Source organism: Xiphophorus maculatus, chromosome 9, assembly GCF_002775205.1.
Source record: "Xiphophorus maculatus strain JP 163 A chromosome 9, X_maculatus-5.0-male, whole genome shotgun sequence".
Classification (NCBI taxonomy): Eukaryota; Metazoa; Chordata; class Actinopteri; order Cyprinodontiformes; family Poeciliidae; genus Xiphophorus; species Xiphophorus maculatus.
In genome coordinates this window covers 2,738,507-2,762,260 of record NC_036451.1, presented here as the reverse complement: position 1 = coordinate 2,762,260, position 23,754 = coordinate 2,738,507, and the positions used below count along the sequence as shown (strand labels likewise).

General features: G+C 37.3%; 2 protein-coding genes across 2 annotated transcripts in view; both read right to left on the bottom strand.

Annotated features, from left to right (window-relative positions):
- Positions 1-11,484, bottom strand: part of LOC102226407 (ephrin type-B receptor 1-like) — a 102,748-nt gene extending 91,264 nt beyond the window's left edge. The window contains exon 1 of the mRNA XM_014471042.2: positions 11,151-11,484. Coding sequence (XP_014326528.1) covers positions 11,151-11,247 — 97 coding nt within the window. The 5' untranslated portion in view covers positions 11,248-11,484. The remainder of the gene's footprint in view (positions 1-11,150) is intronic.
- A 4,518-nt stretch (positions 11,485-16,002) lies between these two features.
- LOC102223818 (glypican-1-like) overlaps positions 16,003-23,754 on the bottom strand; it is a 41,986-nt gene continuing 34,234 nt past the window's right edge. The window contains exons 5-10 of the mRNA XM_005805132.3: positions 22,902-23,067; positions 21,955-22,085; positions 21,194-21,334; positions 20,112-20,242; positions 18,484-18,659; positions 16,003-17,415 (exon numbers count right to left, since the gene is read on the bottom strand). Of these exons, the coding sequence (XP_005805189.1) occupies positions 17,234-17,415; positions 18,484-18,659; positions 20,112-20,242; positions 21,194-21,334; positions 21,955-22,085; positions 22,902-23,067 (927 nt within the window). The 3' untranslated portion in view covers positions 16,003-17,233. The remainder of the gene's footprint in view (positions 17,416-18,483; positions 18,660-20,111; positions 20,243-21,193; positions 21,335-21,954; positions 22,086-22,901; positions 23,068-23,754) is intronic.

Here is a 23,754-nt window from a genome sequence, read left to right as displayed (position 1 = left end):
CACTGCTATAAAAGTGTGCCGTTAAAAAACACAAGCTTGCAACCAATCTATGCAGCCAAGGAGTCCAGTAGGAGCTTCTTTTGTGGCACCAATGAGGCTCTCTTCTAAAAGTCAATAAAGATGTGACATTTTTCTTTATGTCATTCATTATACCTCTCAAACACAAAACAATGGAGTGTTGGTGTTCTTTACTTTAGTTCTCAAAAGTTGGCAATTCTACAACCAAGGTGGAAAAACCAACAGGATTTGCTAACTGCCATGGCGCCAACTGCTAGTAGCAACACAATCGGACAATTTCTCTATTTTTTGGGTTCCAACTCTGAAGGAACAACCAAAAACATTACAAAGTGTGTAACGAATTTGATAAAACACAAATCATCAAAAGTGCCAACATATAAGCAGCCATTTCATTCCCAGACATTATTTCTGCTAATTTTAAGAAAATTATGCATGCTTGTCTCTCACAGTTCTTTATCTTAAGCTCCAGGATTCCAAAAACGCACCTGAACATTCATTAGAAAATAGATTAAATTAAATACTATGATCCAAAGACACAAAAACAACATTAATCTTATTTACAAATGTATCTAAATGGTTTTCACAGTGCATATCAAATGTTTGCTTTAAATAGAATAAATGCTACTGTACTGGATTGTACCCAGTTTGGAATCAGTGACATCAGAAAAACAGGAAATGCTTTCTGGTAATGTACATTTGCCAGAAAAGTACATTTAACAAATGGGAAATTCAAGTAAACTAATAATGATACTTTAACAAAAACATGTTTGGTTGTAAACTGTAACAGGTAACACTTTATTTGACGGGTTTAGCTTTAATAACATAAAGCTACATATTTTTTAAAGTTTAATCATTAATACTTTTATAGCAAATTTATGTCAAATCATGATTTCTTGGTTAATGTCAAGTTGTCATAACAAAGACATTTTGAATGATGTCAGCTTTGTATTAAAAATGTCATGATTTACCAAATGACACTTTATAATAACAGTCATAAATATTCATGAAGACTTGCTCATGTTCATGACAGGTGTTATGTCATGTTTATGACAGTCTTATTCACAACCCGTCAAATAAAGTGTTACCACTGCAACATAATGCTCCCACAAACAACCCAGAGATGAAGCAAAGTTACAATAACATGCAATAAATATGTGACTAGATAGAAAAGTGGTGAATAAGTACAGTCTCAACCACTTTGTCACAATAGTTCATAGCGTTAACTTTTACTCATTTTTGAAAGCGCAGCAGCCATTTTGGATCCCAAACTCAAATGTACATCAGAGATCAATTGTGATCCATTTCTGATTAGAAATCTGGAAAATCTGATTCCTAAATACAAATAAAATGCAGTTTTTTCAGAATATTTTAATGCAGAAGAGTCCTCACAGGACATTTTGTTCTTTACTGATATGCTTTGACGGCACTTTTCTTTATTTTTGCCAGCTGACTACCAGCTGTAAACTGCCTTATTTGCTTCAGAACAAAATTTTTTGACTTAAAAAAAAAAGTATTTCTAAAGACATTCAGTTTGACATTATTTTTTCTTCTTCCAGAATCCAGAACATGATGTCTAGGCTGCATTTACAGGCATCACTCTAATATCAGCCAAAAACCTTAGTTTAGACATGGTGCCTACCAAAAAAATAAAAAATATATTTTCCCTCCATGTCTGACTGTGATAAAGTGGACCAAGATGTTCTTCTTCTATGTTAGAAAGAGGGAACCGATAGTGTGAAAATTAACAGAAAATGTGTGAAGTTTCATAGTTAAGGACCGATTTTCACACTAATGTAACTAATTAATAACATTTCTGTAAACATTAGGCATGTTTTGTTAGAAATGACTTCCTGGACCAGTGAAAGCTGTGAAAGTGACGTCTGAAAGCCTCTGGGTACGGAGTGCAAAGTCTAATATTGTACTGACAGATCGAAAATTGCCTCTTAATGTCCAATAGGCCATGAAAAAATACAGCAACAGATTCTGGGCCTCTCAGCCAAAAGTAAATATTCCCACTGCTTCCAAGTACCTCACAGAAGAAAAATATGAATATATTCTGACACAATCTGGACCCTGTATGGAGATAAATATTAAACCGAAGGCAGTCCCTGAGGAAAACTTGACTGGAAAAACAAACATGAGTAAAAGCCTCAGGACGGGTCCAACGGCTCTTCTTCCAAGCCTGTACTTTTCCTTACAACTGTCTTTCTGTCACACTGATAACCTGTCACGAGATGAATATAGAAACAGCATCTTTAATACATGAGCTAACAGAGCATGCTGCAGACTACAGTATGTATGCATTTTTGGAAGCCAGCCTGTTAAAATGTCACTTGGCGTCTGCATAGCTTTTCGCAATGAGAGCATAATTGATTTCCAAAGTCGAGAACATAATTATTTATGTTGCAAATGCCAACACTAACTATCACAGCTATTCCTGCTAACAGCAACATCTAAGGCCAGATCTCTGATGTTTAACCTTTAGCACATCACAGGGTGACACATGGAGTGGAGCATGTTTGTGTTTGGGCTCCAGGGAAAAGCCCTGAATCGGGTTATTAGGAGGGAAAGAAATGATGCATGCAGTGCAGTCAGACATCCACAGTGCAATTCACTTTTAACCTCCCTGCTATGGATGAGTAAAGCCAGTTCATGAATTCTCAAACAGGCCACAACTAGAATCTCCTGCATGAAAAAAAAGAGCTAAATTAAGTCTCCAATCCTTTGACACTCAACACTGGCACAAATCAGCACTTTAGGTGGCAGAGTCTGCTGCTGACTGGACATTTAGGTCAGAAACAGAGTGACTTTGCCACCTCTCCCAGAGCTTGTTTGTGGGATACGTAGCACTTATACTAAATAATATCCGCTGGGTCAGGCGTTGCATTGACTTTCAGAATAAAAGGGTCAAACTCAGGATTACTGAAGCGCCATTTAGGCTCGCTGAGTAGGTGAAAAACCTGGAAGAACACAAAGGTCAGTGAACGAGGCAGCATTCTCAAGCTACGATGGTGAGCGGACGTAAATCCTGCTTACAGCTTTGTTTTGTTTACAGTATTCCAAGTATGCTGATCTCAAAAATATACAGTATTCAACTCCACAGCATAAAAAAAAAAAAAAAAAACTGCTTGGAGATCTTATTGTAAATCACAGATACGATTCAGTCAAAATCCTTTCAAACGCCAAAGTGAACCGGCTCTTTGCAATGAACTACAAAGAAAATCCCAAACATTGAGAAACGGGAGAACTCCAGGTTAGTGATGTCTAAATAAAGACCAGTGGTGCGAGTAACACTGGATATCTGTTAGCTCTGCAATATTACATAGATGCTACTTTGGCAGATACCATTTGCCCATCTTTGGCGCAGACAGGGTGACTACAGTTCTTCTCAGTAATTCTTTGAAAAGCCATTTTTGTGACATCTTGTACACCTTTTGTGGCTTTAGAAGTGAGGGCAGTCTCTTATGAACTGAATGAAGTGATAACAGACCAAAATGCTTCGTTCACTTCCTCCAACCTCATCGCTAAAACTACAATTCTAAAACAGCAAAGAAAATCAACGTCTTTGTTCACAACGTCTTCTGTTCGCTGGGTAGAAATTCTACAGGATGAATCCAAGTCAATGGGAGAAAGTCCAGGCTGAGATGTGAAGTGATATTAGAATCAAGCAGAAAAGAGTAGGAAGGTAATGGCCAGCCTAATCTGACTAACCGTTTTCCTTCTAAGAAGCTTATCCCTTTAACAACCACACCAAGAAAAAAACCTGTGAAAATTTTTTTCTTTGCATTTCTTTTACCCTAGGGTGACTCATATACACAATCAAAAAATTTTTTTCCAACAGACCCTGTGGTTTTTCAAATATTGATCTCTACCAAACAGTTGAGATGTCACTTGATGGTTTAAGTATATGACGTAATAAAAATACCAAGTACAGTAGATAAATTAAAATAAAATGCTAATTTATAAAGAAATAACCAACAAAAAATGTCTGGGGCATTGGATACAGTTTATTTCTGTCAAAATGCCACAAAACACTGGTTTTAATTTCAACCAAGGAAAATATTGCGTCGAACAAGGGAATATTGCATTTTTAATCTTCCCATCTTGACTGTATCTGTATTAAAGTGCAACAGCACAAAATTCTCACATTCAATCCACTTCTGATTATAGGTAACAGTGCAAAACATTCATTTTTACATTCAAAAAGGAAAAGAAAATACTGCAGAACAATAGAAACATTTGTTGCTTTTATATCTCAGCACAGCTTTTCTGTTTTGGTGCAACAGCATGTATTTTGGGACACAAGTGTCACGTATCTGGAGGATTGACTGAACTAGTGTTACTTGTTTTCATTTAAACTTTGAAAAAACATGGCAAACACAGAAAAAACATTACCAAACATATTAAAACATCACATTTCCAACCTTATCTATGTGTTTGCAAAACAGCATTCTTTTTGTGCATTAGATGCACTTTACCTCTGGTGATATAACTTAAAGCATTCCTGGTTTGCATTCAAACACAGGAAGACATTACATTTCTCACATTTCCACCTGGACACTCCTTTTGGACACAGACTGCATCTCCCTCATAAATGAATGTATCGCCGTAACAGCTGGAATCTCCTCCTTGACATGATGTCAGTGATCAGGTCGAAGCGTGATTCACGGTGCCAGTAGTCCTCCAGTGATGGGAAATTGAAAACACCCATAAAAAGAAGGATCACTAGGAAATGCTCTATCTTTTCAGGACTAGTCTTGATTGGATCCCCCAACTCTTGAGCAGAGTACAAATTGGTGTGATGTGCGATATATTCAATCATCTCATCAGTGAAGAGCATTTTGAAATACTGGAAGGGTGAGGGCACAGCTTCAAGGGGTTCAAATCTTGAATTAAGAACCTGGAACTCATCAATGTCTTCCTGCTTCCAGATTCTTCTTGTGCTTTTGTTGGGGCCTGGGGTGTAACTTGGGTCGGTGTTGTCATTTGGCTGCTCCGAGGGAACAGTTTTTAGTGTGTGTTTCCCTTTCCTGCTCCTTTTACGAGGTGGCTGTGTAGAAGATCTGCTTTTTGAGGGAGCCTCCTCTTCATCCAGGGATTCAGAAGAGCTGTCTCCAGTATCATCTGCTTGTGTGGGCTGATAATCAGGATCGTCTACTTGGTCATCATCACTTAGATCACAATCAGATTCTTAAGGATTTTCTGGTACAAGGGCGAGAAGAGTGCGTGGCTTTGCACCATAGAAGGATTTAGTGTCCCTCTAGTGGTGGTTGAAAAGTTAAAATTAGTTAGTAGTTGTGAAAATTATGATTTCCCCACATTTATTCTAAAATTTTACCATATTTGCTAATATCAACTCAGAAAATCACAAAAATTATTTTGTAAGATAATGATGTTATAATTATTCTTAGTGTATAACACTGTAATAACACATTGTTTCATATTTACACCAATAGATGAAAATTACTTTTGATTTTATAGCAAAAAAATTAAATGTTAACTACATTAGCTTAATTTGCAACATTTACCATAAAGTGACAAATCAACCGTTTGGTCAGGCATATTTTAAAAAAATTATTAGACCTTTAATTTAGCTTTTTAGGTGGTATCAAGTAACATAATTCTGTTTAGTAAGGTCTATAACACTATTATATGCCAGAAACCTATTTCTACCTTTCAAAGTTTTACCACAACCAGTCGATATTTGTGACAGATTTTTGTGTTTCTGACTTCCTGGTTGGAGAGGGGAAGAAGAAGAATACTATTTAAAGAAACAGTGCCCTCCAGTGGATTTCTTTAGCATATCGTACCTCAACCAAGCGGCAGAGATGGCTCAATCAGGTTAAGCTAAGTTAGGCACTCCTCATATTGAGATATAGAGACTCAAAATGTGCTAAATCATATGGTCGAGTGGGCAGTTAAAGGGTTATTGTTTGATTTGTCATTAATTTCATTGCTAAATCCTCATTTGTAAATAGTTTTGGATAAAAAAAAGATCAGGTGTGGACATTAAAGGTCGTTAAAGTAAATTTAGATAAATTCCATCCATCGTCTTCCACTTAACTGGAAGACCGCCAAAGGTGTGCATTCTGATCAGATACCTGAACCGACTCAAAGCAGAGGCTCAACTTTGACCTCGTCCACAGATTACAAGGCTCCTCAGCCTGTTGCTAAAGTTGCGTCCAGCCACCCTTTCAGTAGCTTGAGCCTAGGATCTTGTTCTCTCAGTCACAATCCATATTTAGATTAGCTTATTATTTTGGTTATTTAAAGTTTTTGTAATGCAATATCTTCATAAGCCATGCTGGGTTTCTTCCATATTTTTTGTAACTAGAAAAACAAACTTGTGCAAAAACTGAAAAGAAGCTGAAACACCTTACAGAACTATTACACCATTGGTCCTTCCTAGATACACACCTGACATCAGCTTCAGTCCATTTAATTAACCCAAAGTTACATTTAAATGTCGTCACTGGATTTTCCTTACATTCCCTCATTTGCTTCCTTTAACCAAAGCCATAGTTTGGAGAGAGTTTACAAAAGATCTCTTTGTCTGAATGTGTCAAACAGAAGAGAGGTACAAAAAAGAAATTCACCTCATTATATATATACACACCATGGTACTGTGAACACTGCCATCTGTAATTGGAGAAGATATGCGAGACAAAACTAACGTTACCTAGAAGAAGGAATCTGTAGCAAAGTTGCTGTACGGACAAGACAGAAGTTGATAAGGGCTTCTGCTAAAGGGCGACAGCAGCTCTACAGGAACGGCGAGATTATTTCTGCTTGTGTTCTACATGTGACAACAATCTCCTCTCCACTCCATATGCATGGACCAGAAGCCTTTCTTCTTAATAAACCAAACTTTAACGTTTGGGATGCAGTTCAAAGAGGATTTTGGGGAGAAAACTACTACTCCACATCACCAAAAGAACACCATGCTCAGAGTGAAACATGTGGGTAGCAGCCCTGGGGTAAATTTTCTCAGATGGAACGGATGTTTTTACAAATGGTTTGAAAAAACAACAACATAGCTTTAACCCAAAACATTTAGGTATCTGCTGGAAGGATGGAGATTAAGAGAGATTTTGTTTTTCCATCACCAAACTGAGACCAAGCACGCATTCAAAACAAAAAAAAAATTTTATATGGAGAGATCTCAGAAACAAATCTAACCAAAACAATCTGCGAAACTAAATGACAAGATGCTTCAACAGTAAACAAACCATAGGCAACTAGATTTTTTGTTTGATAAATTTCTCAAACAGATCAGTTTCAGTTAAAGAAAAGCTGAAATAAAAGATGGAAAAAATTTGAAATTCTCTCCCCCGATACTGAAAGCAGACAATAATATCATTGGTCCACTAAGTGGAGGAGATTACATCATCTACCCACTACTTCTTCGTAATTCTTTCCAATACTTAAGTAAATTTGAAAGAAATATTAGTTAAAACAATAAAGACTTTCCTTTGTTTCAAATAATACACACAATTCATTATTTTCCTGAAAACAGTGAAAATATGTTGGCTGCAGCCCAGTGGCCCACGCATAATTAAGCAATAGCCTAATTTTAATTTGAGTTATAAAGCTCATTAAAGAATTTATTAGCCATAAAGTTGCTTGGTGTAATCATTTATACCTTGCCTCTTTACAGTTTACATTTTAAACCAAAATACTTTTTTGGATTTGGTTACCAGAAACAAATAACAGTTTTTTAATTCTGCAAAATTATCATTTTTAGCACCATGTGTCAAGATTAATATAAATATATTAAGCAAATCTAATCACTGATAAGTAAGCGTCAATATATTTCAAAGATCTATCTCTAGTATTTCTGATGATTGTGGCTTATAACTTCTTAAAAGCAAAAATGTCCCTTCTTAGAAAAGTAGAAGTACCAAAACTAAAAATGTTATACTGTCTCATAAGGACAGTGAGCCATAAAATGCCACAGGCAAAATGGCTATTTACCGAGTGCTGTTGTAAACATAATGTTAGAAAATCGGATGGAAGAAAAGGGTGTGGTAAGTAGCAGGGATAACTACAGATTTAAAAGGATTGTGAAGCAAAGCTCAAGAGTTTGGGGGAAATTTACAAGGAGTGGACTGAATCTGTTCCAGAGCCGCCAGACACAGATGTATCCAGTTAAATGGTTGCAACTAGGGCTGTTGTAAACAATTATTTTAGTAATCGATTATTCTGACGATTGAGTAATTGAATAATAAAATAGCTAAAATATTGGTAAACGCTGCCATAAGTTATATTAATATTGGATATTATCAGCAACCCAATTTTTCATTTTTGTGCATCCCTAACAATCACATTTCTGTCATTTAGAAAATGAACCTAACAATAATAGTTCACCTTAATAAAAAGATATGAAATTCTATTCAATTTAATCATAAAGCAGCAGGCTCACTAAGACACCAAGAAAATGCCTGTACTCCCGTTTTACATTATGTATTCATCTTACATCAACTGCCAGCTATGTACCGCCATCCATTTGTTGTGACCAGGATGGTGGTAAATTTATGTTTAAATTTGTCTGTAATGCTAAGCTAATATCAGCTACTACAGCCTGCTGTGTTCTGTGAGTCTCTGCTCCACATGTCTACATTCACCTACTGCGCACTTCGCCATTTGCTTCGAACCAGCCACCAGGCAGCATCTCCAGGAGGAGAAAGGTTGTCATACTCCATGCATTGAGTCAGTAATTTTAGATTATTGGTCCCCCGAAGAGCAATAAAACCAGATAACCAGACATTTCCATCTGTCCATGAAATCCCCCCGGATGCCTTGGACCAAACTTGAATGTTATGCTGCTAGCACTTAGCATTCATCTACAACTTGTAGGCAAAACTGAGAGCGAAGTGCAACACAAATAATCACCCGGCCGGTGTGGTTCTTCTTCTTGATTCTCATTTACAGTTGGCAAAAAATCCAAGTAGTGTTACCACCACCTACTGATATGGACTGTTTCTTATATAGCGATCACATTTACCAGTATTATACTTTTGTATTTTAAAAAGTGTTTAGTGAAATCCTTCATGTCCAAATTTCAATACTGCCATTACGCCTTCTACCATCTTTTGAATTTTATAAATCTTCCTTTCCTTTGTCCCACCTTTTATAAACACAGTGTGGTTAATAGCAAAACATAACTTAATGAAGCTTTGAGGCAGATAATTTCCCTTTAAGGATTTTAATAATCGAGATACTCGATTCATTCAAGGAATCGTTACAGCCCTAGTTGCAACTACTTATGTTAAGTCAATCTTTAATTAAAAGCCATAATTATCAAAAAGTTTATCAATATATCAAAAATGTGTCTATAGTACAAGACTATTTGAATTTGTGAAATATGATGCACCTGTAATATGGCTTGAAATTGTAAGACACATAAAACTGCCTATGTAAGACATAAGATATGGAAGGGAGAAAACATAAAGAGCATCAGAGGGTGTTTTTTATGCCAACAGAGCCCAATAAGTGTATACCTCAGCTCATTAGGCACCTACTTACCATGAAAAGGCCACTGTGACCACAAAACAATCCACCACCCACACTGTGCCTACAGTAATTGTCTCACCTCTCTGGCTAAAACCACCTACCTTCTTGTTTTGCCACGCCAACAAATACACAAACTCCAGCAAACACTCACACACACACACAGGGGGATCCAAATGGCATTCTGTTTAATCAAAATAAAGCTGCCCTTCCACACATTTACATGCCTCATAATAGGTGAGACTAGGCACCGGGCCCGTTGTTACACGCACCATTAAAACACAGCAGTGGACTAATCTAGCACTTCCATAAGCAACAGCAGAGGCAGCAGAAGCATCAGCAGCAGCAGAAGGCAACATGGGAGTGGATGCTGTCAGGGAATGCAGCAGAAAAGAGCAGGAGAGGAAATCAAACTATGCAACGAGCAAATATTAATTTGGGAAAAACTAGAAAAGGTCAGAGGATTGTACAAGAAAAAGGAAAAGTCGGTGATGTTTGAGCAAAGGGAGAAGCTGATAACACTTGGTCAGGAGTAAGTGTGGTTCTACAAGAGGATAATTTGGACTTCAGCACTTTGAGTGGAGGAGGAACAAGGAGTTCATGCTTGAGAAGCAGACTGAAGAGAGAGTTTTTGATATTATACCATTTGGAGAGTCTGAGGCGAAGAGTAATGTTGAGAGAAACAATAGAAGAAACAAGCTGACCCTGTCTGAGGACATAAAGGATGACCAGATGTGGAGTGGCGCAAAGAAAAGAAAAAGAAATGAGAGGAAGATGAAATGCTGGCAGGAAAGTAAAACAAAAAGTTGCAGCAGGAGATGTTTGCTGGAGAAGAAACAGCAGAACTCTAACTTGGCAGGGAGCAGCAGCAGCACAAAACAACAGCGGCAAGAGAAGCAGAAGCAGCAGGAGCTACAGAACGTGATGCTCTGAAAATAACAGGAGATTAGAGTTGGAGGGGCACGCAACATAAGAGGCAGAAGGTGGTGTTTGGAAAGGAGCTGGCGGGGAGATGACGCTTCTGGAAACAGCAGGTGGAGAAAGAGGTGATGTTGGAGAGGGGAAGCAGTGGGGGAGGTAGTAGCATGGGGGCCACCAAGCACCTGTGAGCTATAATTATGATTCACTTTGCTGCTCCAGCAGACTGTGTGATAGCAGAGCTGTGACGGTGTACTCAGGAGAGAGGAAACATGGGGATGTTTGAAACTAAACAGCACACACCATTATCATAAACTGTATTCACATCACGCAGGCAGGAGGACCTGCGTGCAACATGACCTGTAAAAATCACACAATTGCACTGAAGAATGTTGAAAGTGGATAGAGGAAATTATAGTTTGTTGCAAATATTGAACATAAAATACTGGATATGTAGTGATAACCAATAAAACGCAATAATCCAATTAGATGGTTGAAAACTTAATGAGAAAAGTCCAACAGTAAGTAGTACGTCCAAAACTATTTCTTTGGAAACCCAACACAAACTTAAACCAAGTCTGCAAAAATTCTTTTACCCAGCTTAGTTGGCATCTTTTACGTAGCCAGATTTAACATCCATAAGCGCGTTAATTAACTCCAGATTTTACCCTGCATCAGTTCTCCATCAACAAATGTCCACCTACCTTCCACTGCGCACACAAGAGTAATCACACAGAGAAGCAGCGCAACCCAAGTGGCCGGAACGGCCAAGATCCCTCCACGCCTGTCCGCTCCCATCATCCGGCCGGCAGAGAATAAAATAGAGAAATCCCAGGGAGACACGCTGTATTCCTCCGGTGAGCAGTCACATCTCAGTCCTCAGTTCGGTGCGTACAGGAACAAGCAGCAGAGTCAGTGGAGACTGAGAGGAGATAAACTGCTGTTGGATCCGTCTTCTCCCTCCGCTCAGCCTGTTTTCTCCGACACCTTCCTGCCCAATCAGGAGAGAGGATGTCGGCTTGAAAACCAATAACCCAGTCTTCCCAACCTGACCCGAGCTGCGTGTCCAATGGTCAGGTCCCCCCCACACCGCCCCGGGACCTCGGTAGAAGTGGCTAAACAGTGACACTTGGTGGCGAAACGCAAGTTTTCCACAAGCGCACACTGCCTTTCTGGATTCCTCTTGAATTTCAAGAATTTTTTAAGATTATCTCAGAAATGTTCTGAGTCCATAAGGTAAAGAAAATAAAATAAATAAATAAAAAAAAAAATCACTTTTGAAAATAAAATGGACTTTTGGATCTCAGAAATTTCCAAGATCTTTATAGAAAATTTCTCAGATTTTTTTTTCCTAGCAAATTTTGACTTTGAGCTTAGCAATTTCCTCAGTTTTTCTAGAAAACTTTTGAAATCTCAAAATTTTGAGATTTCAATTTGCAGTACATTCCTGCATTTTTTTTTTTTTTTGCAGGAATGTCTTTTGTCTACAGTGCCCATAATATGCCATAGTTTCATAATACAAGTATGTTTGCTGTGTGAAAGACCACAAAGTAAAACATAATTGAAAAGATGAATAACTATGACTATATAATTTTGTTTTGAACAATTTGTAATTTTATAAAATAAAGCATCTGAAAGCTATGATGGGCTTTTGCATTCTAGCCCCAACGGACAATATTTTGTATTTTCCCTGCAGTTATAGCTGAACGTGTTGGGATAAGCCTTTGCAATTCTAGAAACTGACATTTTTGCCCATTCATCTGTAAAATAGCTCAGGCTTTTTCCAAGTTGCTTTGAGAAAATCTGCAAACAGCAATATTCACGTCTTCCCACACATTCTCATTTGGCTCTGCTCTGGACTTTGACAAGGCTCTTCAAATCCCTCAATATCATTTGAGCAAAGCCATTCCTCTATAGCCTTAACTATAACTACAGATTTAGCTTTAGTACACAAAATTTTATGTTAAACTCTACCAAACATCTGTGGTTTGGTCAGAAACCAGGCAGGACAATCATAAGTTACAATACTGTGATGCAGAAACACCAAATACTCGCAAAAAACACTTTAGATCATAATTGCAGTTTGAATTTAAAAAAAAGATTAACAAAACTTACCACAAAAAAATCACAGGGAGCCAGAGCAAAACAAAAACAGGAATACAGGGGGGAAAGACAGCAGAGAACTGATTGGGAAATAAATGGAGAAACCAGTAAGGAGTGACTGATAATATACTGGTGAGGTTGATTACTTGAACAAGGACAGATGACTGATTAGAAACTGGTTGCAGGTGTGAGAGGAGAGAGAGGGAGAGAGAAAACAGCACAGGGGGCGAGGGAGAGTACAAACTGGGTAACTAGAAAAATGAATAAAACAAATAACTAGACATAAGCAGCATAATAATATTTTCATTTTGCAGTTATGCGCTACTTTGTGTGGATCTATCAAGTAAATTCCCAAATAAAAACGGTTTCATTCAAGTTTATGTATTTAGTCTTTTAAATGTGGGAAAGTTCAAAGAGTGTAATACTTCTGTAAGGTACTGTAGTCAGTGGACAAAACTGGATTGCTATATTTTTATGTGATCAATATTTGTAACAATTATGACAAACCTTTGTCTAGATGATTCTGCAACAGCGTATATTTGTTTGTTATTTCAGTGTTTTGTGTCTTTGTCTCCCAGTTAATAATGCTGCAGCTTAAAATGTACCTTTTCAAATGCTCAGAATACAAAAATATACAACAAAAAACAACTTTTTACAAAAATTGAAGAAAATTGCAGTGAATAGATAAATGATGTCTGAAAAATTTCAAAGAAAACTACAGAAACGTCATTATCAATGTGTTTTTGTACAGGCAACATGTCTTAAACATCCATTTCTCTCTGCTTTGTTAATGTTATAATTCAGTAAATATTACTGTCCCTTCTCAGCAAACCCTGGAGGAATATGAGGGATTATTTTTACTGACATTGTGCTTACCTCGGAGGTTCGCAGCTGTTCCGTTTGGTGACTAATCTTCTTTCTCCCTGGAGTTTTGGTCTCTACTTTAACTGCTGAACGAAATTGTCTTATTTTCAAAACAATGTCTGCCTCCTGCATATAGTGAAAAAAAAAGCCTTACTAGAAACATGTGTATGTTTAGCACTCTAATTTATAAAAGACTGATATCTAATTGTATTTTTAAATTTTAGCAATTAGCAAGTTAAGAGTGGAGACCCAGAGGTTTAATTTGCTTTAAAAAAAACCAAAAACTTGAAGTTTTAAGAGAAAAAGCCATGACCATATTCTTACATGTGACCATGGACTGCAGAGGAGGAAGGGGATTAGGTTAATAACACCTGCACAGGTGTTTTTACTTAGGTTTACTTCCTTCCTCCCAGGACCACATTGAGTGACATTTCCCTAAATACCCTCCTAGCACCTTTTAGAAGGGGAACAATTTCTATTATTCTCTCTGGCACAAGCTTATCCTGAACTTTGGTCTAATCTGCAGGCGTGGAAACGTCGGTGCCACTTCCTGTGCCGCTTCAAACTCCCACCAGATGGAAACAAATGCATTCAGTTTGGAACATGAGACCTTCAGATGAACTTGGGCATGATGTTTTAATACACTGTGGGCTGACCATATTGCTTTAAAAGGTTTTATATGTGGCCACACAGATTACATGTGCATTTGTGGATGAGTTGTGTTTTTAAAAGCTGTGTGTAAAGGGACTATGTGGTCCTAATGTGTTTGTCAATTAAACTGTAAGAAAACTGTGCATACACAACAATCACTATGGTGATGACAGTTGCAGCATGAAAATGATTGTAGAGCAATTCAGTCATAATGTCTTCGATGTTTGTTCCCTCACAGTTTACGTGTTTGCTTGTGTTTTCAATAAAAACCAACCTGTGCCAGTGAGTTCATATCTTTAAAATGTGCTGCTGCAAGAAGTTAAAATGTCCTCACAGCCTCCAATGTTCCCCCAAAAATCAATAAAAGATCTGCTGGCTGCCACATGAGCAGAGCAATAACATTTAAACTGTCTCCAGCAGCATTTAGGTTGCTCTTTTAAATTGTGCTGCAGGAGTTGCTTAGCTGTTTTAAGGAGTAACTCTGGTCTAAGAGGGTCGGGTCGGCCAAATGCTACGATGAGAACTGATCGATTCTCTTCATGCCAAGGAAAAATACAATTTCTCGATAATGTCCTTCCATGTCACTGTAAAACACACGTTTAACTTTCAAGCCCCTCATAATCTGTTAGAACAGGTTTCAGATCAGTTGGGATATTTCTTTTTTCTTAGCATTTTCCATAATTTCCCTTTATTTAGCTCTATTCATCTTTCCATCCACCCTTTCCATTCAGGAGAGACAAAATTGATTTAACATTTTTTTTCCCGTCAAATTCAGAAATCATGCGTTTTTAATATTTCCATAACAGAATAGGTTATATTTCTGTGACCTCCTCAGCCGTACATTGACACTTCAACATCTATTTTTGTCATGTAATTCCTTTACTTCATGCACATAGCAGCACTGTTTTTTCTGTTACATTAATTATGTTTCTCTTTTTTGAGACTTTGACAGTTTTGAAGGTGTAAAGAAATATACCTCTAATCTATATGATATCTGTAAATATCGGCCATAGCAGCAGTATTGGTTCATACTGGTGCATTCCCATTAAACAGGCTGTAAAATTGTTTCTAATTAGCAGCCCAATTCAATAGAGTGCGTATCGCAGGCTAACATAACTTACCCAACATAACTTTATATTGACACAGCAAACGGTTAAAAACTAAAGCAACACCAAACAGGCCTACACAGGGCCGGATTTACAAGGATGGGGGCCCCTGGGCTGGAGTCAGTTTTGGTGCCCTGTCCACTGAAGAATAATAATAATTTTACTCATGTAAATTACAATACATTAAATTACAAATTACAGTAGGTTAATATGTCCTATGGCCAGTTGTTCCATATTATTCACCAAAAAAAAAAAAAATTTTAGCTTCATAAGTTTCAAAACTTGAGAATTGTTTATGTTCTTTAAAATGAAAAAATATGCATACAGGTCACCTGACATGGGCCTATTGATTTTATAAAGAATGCAATTGCTGCTAAATGCACATTTGTAAAAAAAATAAATAAATAAAGAAAAAAGTCACACAGAGGGCCTACATATATTTACAATTTGTGAAATATTCAAAACAGGAGACCAGGCAACAACTCTTACACATAGTGGCTATTTAACACAGTCCTAGCTACATCACAAGATCATTCCTATGAGTAATTATAGTATTTATTTAAATCTTCAAAATTTTTATAGTTTTTTAGCTGAAAACCAAATATGTCGTTCAAAGCAACAAAACTCTTGCTGCTCTTGTGGAGAAGCCGCCTTGGGCCACCAAATCGCTACATTCTGAACTCGTCTTTAGTTCAAAATCCAAACCAAAGAGTTTGCTAACAAACTTAGAACAGACCAGTGATAACATACACAAAACAAACCAAAATTATTCATAATGGACGAAGAGTAGGACTTCCAAAACAATCCAAAGAATAATCGAGTGACACTGTCATCTGCTACAATCAACCAGAGTTTAATGGATGAAAGGTGATTAAATACACTGATGATTAAAAACCCGCCTAATACAGAGTCCCAGACTGCATAAGTATGTGTGTATTTAACACTGCTGCTATTTGTGTAAATTAACATGTCTGTAACAGGAAAGTAGTGCAGACTTTAAAAGAAGGCATGCCAAGGTAAATAATATCACCAGTCAAATGTAGAAAGAATCTTGAAAAACTTCTGTATGTACACAAACCCAGGCAGCTAGAAGAACCGGAAAACCTTTTCTTTTGTTGTGACATATTGGTTTCATAACAACAACTCATTACAAAACCTGTGTACAGTGATGTGTGCAGCGTATTAAGCTTTGGTTTGATGTACTAGTTAATCAGCCACTTTGAGATGAGTTAAGTACCTCTGAACGCATTCATTAAGAAATCTTCTCTTGCAGTAGCAGTACAGTAGCTTTTCTTCTTTTGTTAGTTTGTTCAATCATTATGTTTTCTTTTGTGGTAATTGGAAACAGGATACTTTGAAATTCCTCGCCCTCAACAAGCAGATTTTAGAAAATGTGTGTGCTCTTGCTTATTGGAGGCTTTGATGAGGCCATTCCTTTATCTACAAAGGTAAGACGCCGTTTAAAAACTGGACATTTCATTTCCGGCTTTGAAGTAAAAGTAAGGTAAACTGATGCAATCACAGAAACTCGGACATTTCAAGAGTGCGATGCATTTTCGACTGAATGGACCACTTGTCAACATCACAGATAATGTGGATTTCATTGCCAGTAGAGTATTATGTTGTACATTCATGGCTCAGTATGGTGCCAGTTTTTAAGGTAATGTACACAAACATTTACAGCGTACATGGTTTGCTTAAGTCAGACAAACTTGAATAACATTTTTTTTAAATCCTCGGTGAACGCACCACAGATAAGGTCACCTGCTGGCTGGAAACTGGAGCTACAGACATCTTCTTCATTGTTGTTACTGTCTTCTTTCAAACATCCTCATCAAAAGATCCACTGACCTCACACTAATTCACATTCAAACTAAAACACATTGAAGCGCAGCAAAGTAAAGACTAAGGTCAATTTTCATTCCTTTAAGTCAAGGAAAATGTTCATCCATTCAACAAAATGTCTTTTTGGCAAAGTTTCGTTCCACTTTTCCTCCCATTCAACCCCATTTCCCATGGTTCAGTCCTCAGGCCCCTTCATACAAAGCAGTGAAGGGGGTCCATCATCGCTGGAGCAGCAGGACGGTGACTGGGAGCAGCAGCAGGAGGTCGCAGACGCCGATGCGAGGCGTGGGCGCTCCTCCGACTGGCTTGGTCTCCGGCGCGTAGGCATAAAGTCCCGGTCTACTCCGAGCACACTGACCGCTCAAACACATCCCGCTTCCTGAGCCGCTGATATCCTCACCTGCAGAGTTATCAAGGGAAATTTAAATAACTTGCATCTATTTTCACAATGCAGCCATGAAGGAGTCAATTTGACTCCCGGAGATCTTCCAACCTCGAGTAACTACTTTAAATTGAACTTCCTTTGGCTCAGACTTCATGACTTTTCCTAAAATGACTCTCTTTAACAACGCTTAAGTATAGAATATTTGTCACATAAAATGTCCTGCTGGGGGACGTTATTTTTACACTTTATAAACTGCATCTGGAAATTGATATGGCAACTGTAATTTAGTGCAAACGAGTTACAGGAATCATGATTGACCACATAAATAGAACAAGTATTTGCTCTGTTGGTTTACTGGTGGAATGATAGAGAATTGGAAAAAATGAAAATGGCAATTGGATTGTAAGGTATAAGGCTTTTCATTCTGGAGGAATCCCAACAAGTGAAATCAGTGATTAATATTAGATAATAACACTTTAGCATAGTTTTTGCTTTTTACCATGAGTCCCTAACTGTAGATTTGTGCCTTTTCTTACCAGGCATAGCTTCATCTATGAGCTCTGCAGATAATTATGCCCTCAGTATGTCTTCAACATGACATAATCTGTACCGTAATGTGCAATAAACAAATAAAATAATCAAGAGTAGAGTAAATCAACTAGTAGGAGGAATGTAAAGTCAGTCACAGGGCGCTGAGCTGTGTGTGTAGTTCGTGCTGTTTGACACTTAAGAGATTAAACTTTGCGATTTAAAAAAAAAAAAGTTTTCTCAAGAAACTTCAAACTTTCTATTCAGGTTACAACAGCTGCCACTTGTTTTTCAGTCTAAGCTGAATTATTTGAAACGTAGATAACTTGGGGGCGGGGGGAAAGAAGACTTCTCATATTTCAATTACTGTTTTTGTTCTCCATCTTCCATATTTGCAAGACTTGTAAAAGACTAACATGTCTTTTTAGAGGAAATATATTTCCCACAAATACCAGTTTTTGCTTAACTGTTACCCGTTCTTATGTTGTGTTAGCAGAAATGTAGAAAATGTTGAAAATATGTAAATCTAAGAGAAACATTTTGAAAGGGTCTTACTTGCATCCTGAAAGTCCACATCATTGCCTTCCAGTGCATCTTTTAGTCTGTTGCTCATTATTTTCAGTTCCATGATCTGCTGTCGGATTTTCATGATGGGTTTTGTGATGTCGAGATCCACTTCTGGGTTGTTGATCTGATTTGCCAAACCGTCACCCATCACCCCTGGAAGGTACCTGATAGGAGCAGAATGCAGCTAGTGAACCACTTTCACATCGCCAGTAAATGAAAGACAGACAACCGATTACAAAATGATTAGAGACGGTTACAGAAGAGTTGAAGGAGAGACACTTTACATGCAACATCCTGTTTGCAGGATGTGTTTAAATTTGGGTTTTCATGACATTTTGCTGCAAATCTCCCTAGTTAGCACAAAACATCAGCTAATGAACACAAACATTCCCATACTTCTGTGGTACTGAGGTGTAGATCTGATCTAATTTAATCATATAATCCTTAATTCTTTTCTTGTCTCTAGCTTGTTGTGAATGCAAAACAATCCTGCTAAACTCCAGTAACTGCAGGTCAGGGGAAAAATATTTACAAGAAACATGTCTAGTTTTAAATAACTCTAAGAACAATCAGCAAACCCATACTTTTCATCAGTCGGCAGCAGATATGGACTGTTGCTTGAGGGAGAGTTGGATTTAAAAAGTAAGTCATATGAAGCAATTTTAAGATAATGCAACAAGAAGTGATTCAGCAATTTGTATTAAAAAATTGTTAGCGTTCAAACTTGTGGAACCACTTTTAGGCTTTAACAATGTCACTTTAGTTACTTCATTTTATCCCTGATTGGAGAAAAATGTTAAAGTTCTTATAAAATCCACCAGAGGGAGATGTAGATCTTTAAACAGTTTGTCACACTAATAGTTCACACTCACAAAAAATTCATACATCCTTCAGCTGTCACACCCAGTCAGTGATTCATGTATATTTCATGGTTCCTCACATTATTCAGATAAGGAAGACACGTTTAAATGAATGTGTTTTAGAGGATAAATCTGATAGCTTGGCTGCAATCCAAGCGCTTTAAACACAAGGAGATGCTGAGTGTGGGTGAATAATGCACACAATAAGCACAGCGTCACATCGCTGTGTAATCCATTTACTTGTGAACTGAGGGAGGTTTGCTTATCTGTGTGGCTTTCAATGCTTCAGCTAAAAAATCTGTGTGCAACAAACTGCTTTTTAAAACCATAGATGCAATTTTATCTCAGTATAATTTTAAATTTGGCAGAATTGAGATTTAATGTTCTTGTATTTAAGTGCAGCAAATTGTTTCTATCATAACATCTTCATCATAATATACTTTGTCTCTTCCCTTTCTGATTGGATTTCTTCTCTTCAGAACCTTTTTTTTTATCATGCGATTGAAATTATTTTTTTCCACACATGCAGAAAGACTGCAGACAAATATTCAAACCCTGGACTTTTATTTCTGCTACCAACTTTGCACTTTGCACCCCATTTAATCCTTTTTAATCAGAAGATGAATGCATTTGACTGAAATAAAATGAGCCTCTTTACATAAGAGACTAATCTGTAAATTTAGGGAACACAAAGAGTAACTCTTGACTAGTTTTATGAAATTAATTAAAGATGACTTTCTTTTGATTTGCTCTCACCTGGCTTTGGTCATCCCGTTCCAGCAGTTGTCCTGACTGTTGCTTTCAGCCGCCAGTTTGCTGCACAGCGCTACCGGCAGCTGGACCCAGTACTGCCGCATGTCCCTCAGTTTACTGGACAGATCTGACACCTGAGACCAGAACAAAAGCAAAAACATTTTCTAACATCACATCATACAGAATCTGTTCAGTTCCAGTCATGTTTTATCAGTGCTAACACCTGAAAATCTCAGTTTAACTTTAATATTCATTGAGCATTTCTTGAAACGTGTTAGTTTCTCAGAGACAAATTACATATAAATGCTGTTATTTGGCTAAATTCCAGTTTAATTCATTCAAAACTGGTTGTGAAATATCAGCTGAGTGTGTGGCATCCCGTGGAAGGAATCTCACTCTAATTAAAAAGACAAACAGCTAATGAAGCAGATCATCTATAAAACAGTTTCTAATTTTTATTAAGTCTAATTAAGACATCTACAGTGGTAGTTTTACAGTAACACAACCCTAATTACGACACACAAGTTCTAAATATCAACTATTCAAGAAGCAATGAGCTAAAATTACGCTACACAAACTAAATCAGGGATTTTTATCTTTTAAGTCTGACCTGTCTTTCAGATTTGGACAGACTCAGAAACAGTTCTTTATCGTTCATCTGATATCTGTTAAATTCTGTAAATGTCGTTGCTGTTGTTTAATGCGTTTCTGACTAAAAATGGTGCAGATTCTTAGTTTTGATGCATTTTGCGACAAATATCAGACTCTTTAGCAAATCAAGAAGAAATTGTAACTGATTTATCAGTGAATCTCTGATTAATACACAATTCTCTTTGGAAATTTTATATTTTCCATTCAACTTCAAATAAGTTATAAAAAAATACAGAGAAATAAGAAAGGATGGTATTAAAGTTAGCTTGGACCAAAGCAGCCACAAAAAGGCGATTGATAACTTTCAGCAGGATAATAATCCCAAAAAATTCCAGATAAAAAATAAAATTGTTCTCTAGACACAAAGTTCATCTTCTTCCATATCTGTCAGTTAGATAGAAAACCTGTAGGATTAAAATCCAGTGGACACACACCTGTATTTCCAGTCTGAGCCCAGCCGTTGGGGACGGTTTGTATTCGAACGCAGTCAGCGAGCCGCTCTTCTTCTTCTTCTGCTCGTGGGCGTTTGGAGTACCTGTTCCTGGTTCACCTGGGGAGCCGCATGTTTGGAACACCTGCAGAAACAATTCCCAAGCTTTTACCATGTTTCTCAAAAACTCCACATCCTCAATTCATCGCTACACACGTCACTTTTTATCTTAATAGTATGTGACAAAGCTGCAATATTTATCTAGTGTTTTCTTACAGCAGGCAACCAATTCTTATTATTTGTAATTAACAGGCAATGAAGATGACTGACTGAGCAAGACAAAGCGTTCTTTAGTTCAATTCATACAGAATTCACTTTTCAACTGGATGCAAATTTTCATTTACAGAGATTTTTAAAAACGCTTCTTCTCTTTTTAACTTTATTCTTCCTCACAGAATGTTTCAGAAACTGAGAATATGGATAAATGAAATATTTAGATTATATTAATTTCTTACTCAGAGGAAAATGGAGAAAGAGCATTTCCAGTTAGCTGTAAGAATAAAATAGTCCACTAGATGTCGCCACTGGCAAACGTCTCAAATAGATCTGAATATAATACCAATTGAGACATTGCATCTCATTTCCTTAAAAATCATAAAATAAACAGCAATAATTCAAATCATAATAAATAAATAAATAAATATAAAATATTTATACACAACATTTAAACAGACTAATTTAACACTGTAAGATAAAATCTCTTACCTTTGCTGTAAATGTGTCCATGTTTTGCTGCAGATAGTGCACAGCTTCGTAGATCCGTATGGGGATGGAGGACAGAACCACGTCCAGGCTGGGTTCTGTGCTGAAGCTGGACGCTACTTGGATCATTGTGTCTGAAAGCAGAAACAAACACAGAAATCAGAAACCACTGCTTTACATACACAACGCTTTACGGTTAAACAGAAACCGAATGGAATCAAAAAACTAACAATCTACCTACAGTTTAAATCAGAAATTGATATACACAAAATAAAGCGGCATCTTTTTTACTCACTGTCTGAAGTTAAATCCGATGAAACTTTTCTTGTTTTAGGTCAATTAGAATTACTAATATTATTTCTATTTGCTAAATGCCACAATAATGAGAGAAATAAAATGTCAGATTATCTTTTTAATGTCTTCAAAGTCAGAAGTTTACATACATTTATTATTTTAGCTCTGCATTTGAACTGTATGACTTAGATCAAACCTTTTGCTTCTCATCAGACCTCGCTGGGTTTCTGACCCATTCCTCCTCACCTGAACAGAACTGGTGGAACTGGTTTTGTAGGCCGCCTCACTCTCACAACCTTTCAGATCTGCCCACAATTTCTTTATAGGATTGAGATCAGGGCTTTGTGGTGGCCATGTCAAAACATTGACTTTGTTGTCCTTAAGCCACTTTGTGACCACTTTAAAGCTCCGGTCATCTGAGCTTTTAACTCTCTGACTGATGCCTTTAGTCGTTGCTTCCATATTTCCACATGATGCCGTTTATTTTATGAAGTGCACCAGTTGCTCTTGCAGCAAAAATGCTGCCACCCTCCATTTATGATATACGAGTTTAACCTTTTTACAATATTCTAACTATTTCAGTCTTGGCATATTGCAGTCTAATTGATTACGTCTCAAACAATAAGATGTGTTGAGGATTGACTGGTGCGTCTTACCAATGAGCTCCTGCCACACCGGATTCAGGTCAGCCTGGTTGGCCAGGCAGCCCTTCATGACGTTTGAGCAGTAGTTGGAGCAGGGCTGGACCGAGGCCAGGCCGCGACAGTGAGGGCAGTATACCAGTTTCATCAGGGCCTTGGTGCACTCCTCAGCGAGAGACACCTGGAATCAGACCCGTCAGATTAAAAGACGGAGGTTTATGGGGATGTTCAGAATGCTTTATTCCCAATGGTCTACTCCACAGTACCGAGGTATGACAACAGAGGGCAGTATTTACATATCATTGCATGAACAAAAAGGGATTACGGCCAAAACATTTGCCACTAAACTATTAGAAAACAAATAATGGGAACAATTAGAAATCTATTTTAAACATCTTTATTCAAGGAAACAATTTAAACTCTGGCTTCCCATGAGAACGATTTTATTCCTACTTTTTAGAGATCTTGCATAAAATATATCTTGTAAAAAAAAAAAACATTATGAGATTAAATGTGCACTGGCCATTCATTAAAGTTTCTAACTTTGGTCTCATGAACAGACTCCCTTGTGTTTAATTTGGTCAATGTTGCATTACAGAGTGAGGTCATGAGGTTTGAGTTATATTAAGAGTCTGCAGTCACAGAGACAGCTGAGCATGTAGGCTGGATGTGAACCGTGATGCGATAGGAAGTTTCAGCAGGTGGCAGAAATGTGTGCAATTCTTCACAGGAAGGAGAAAGGAATAACTCAAACCTTAAAAACATAGATAGATATTTTGCATTTAACTCTTATGCAGGATTGCAAAGAATCCTGCATTTGCATCAAGTTTGTCAGGATTATAATCTTGATCTTTTTTTAAATAAGCTA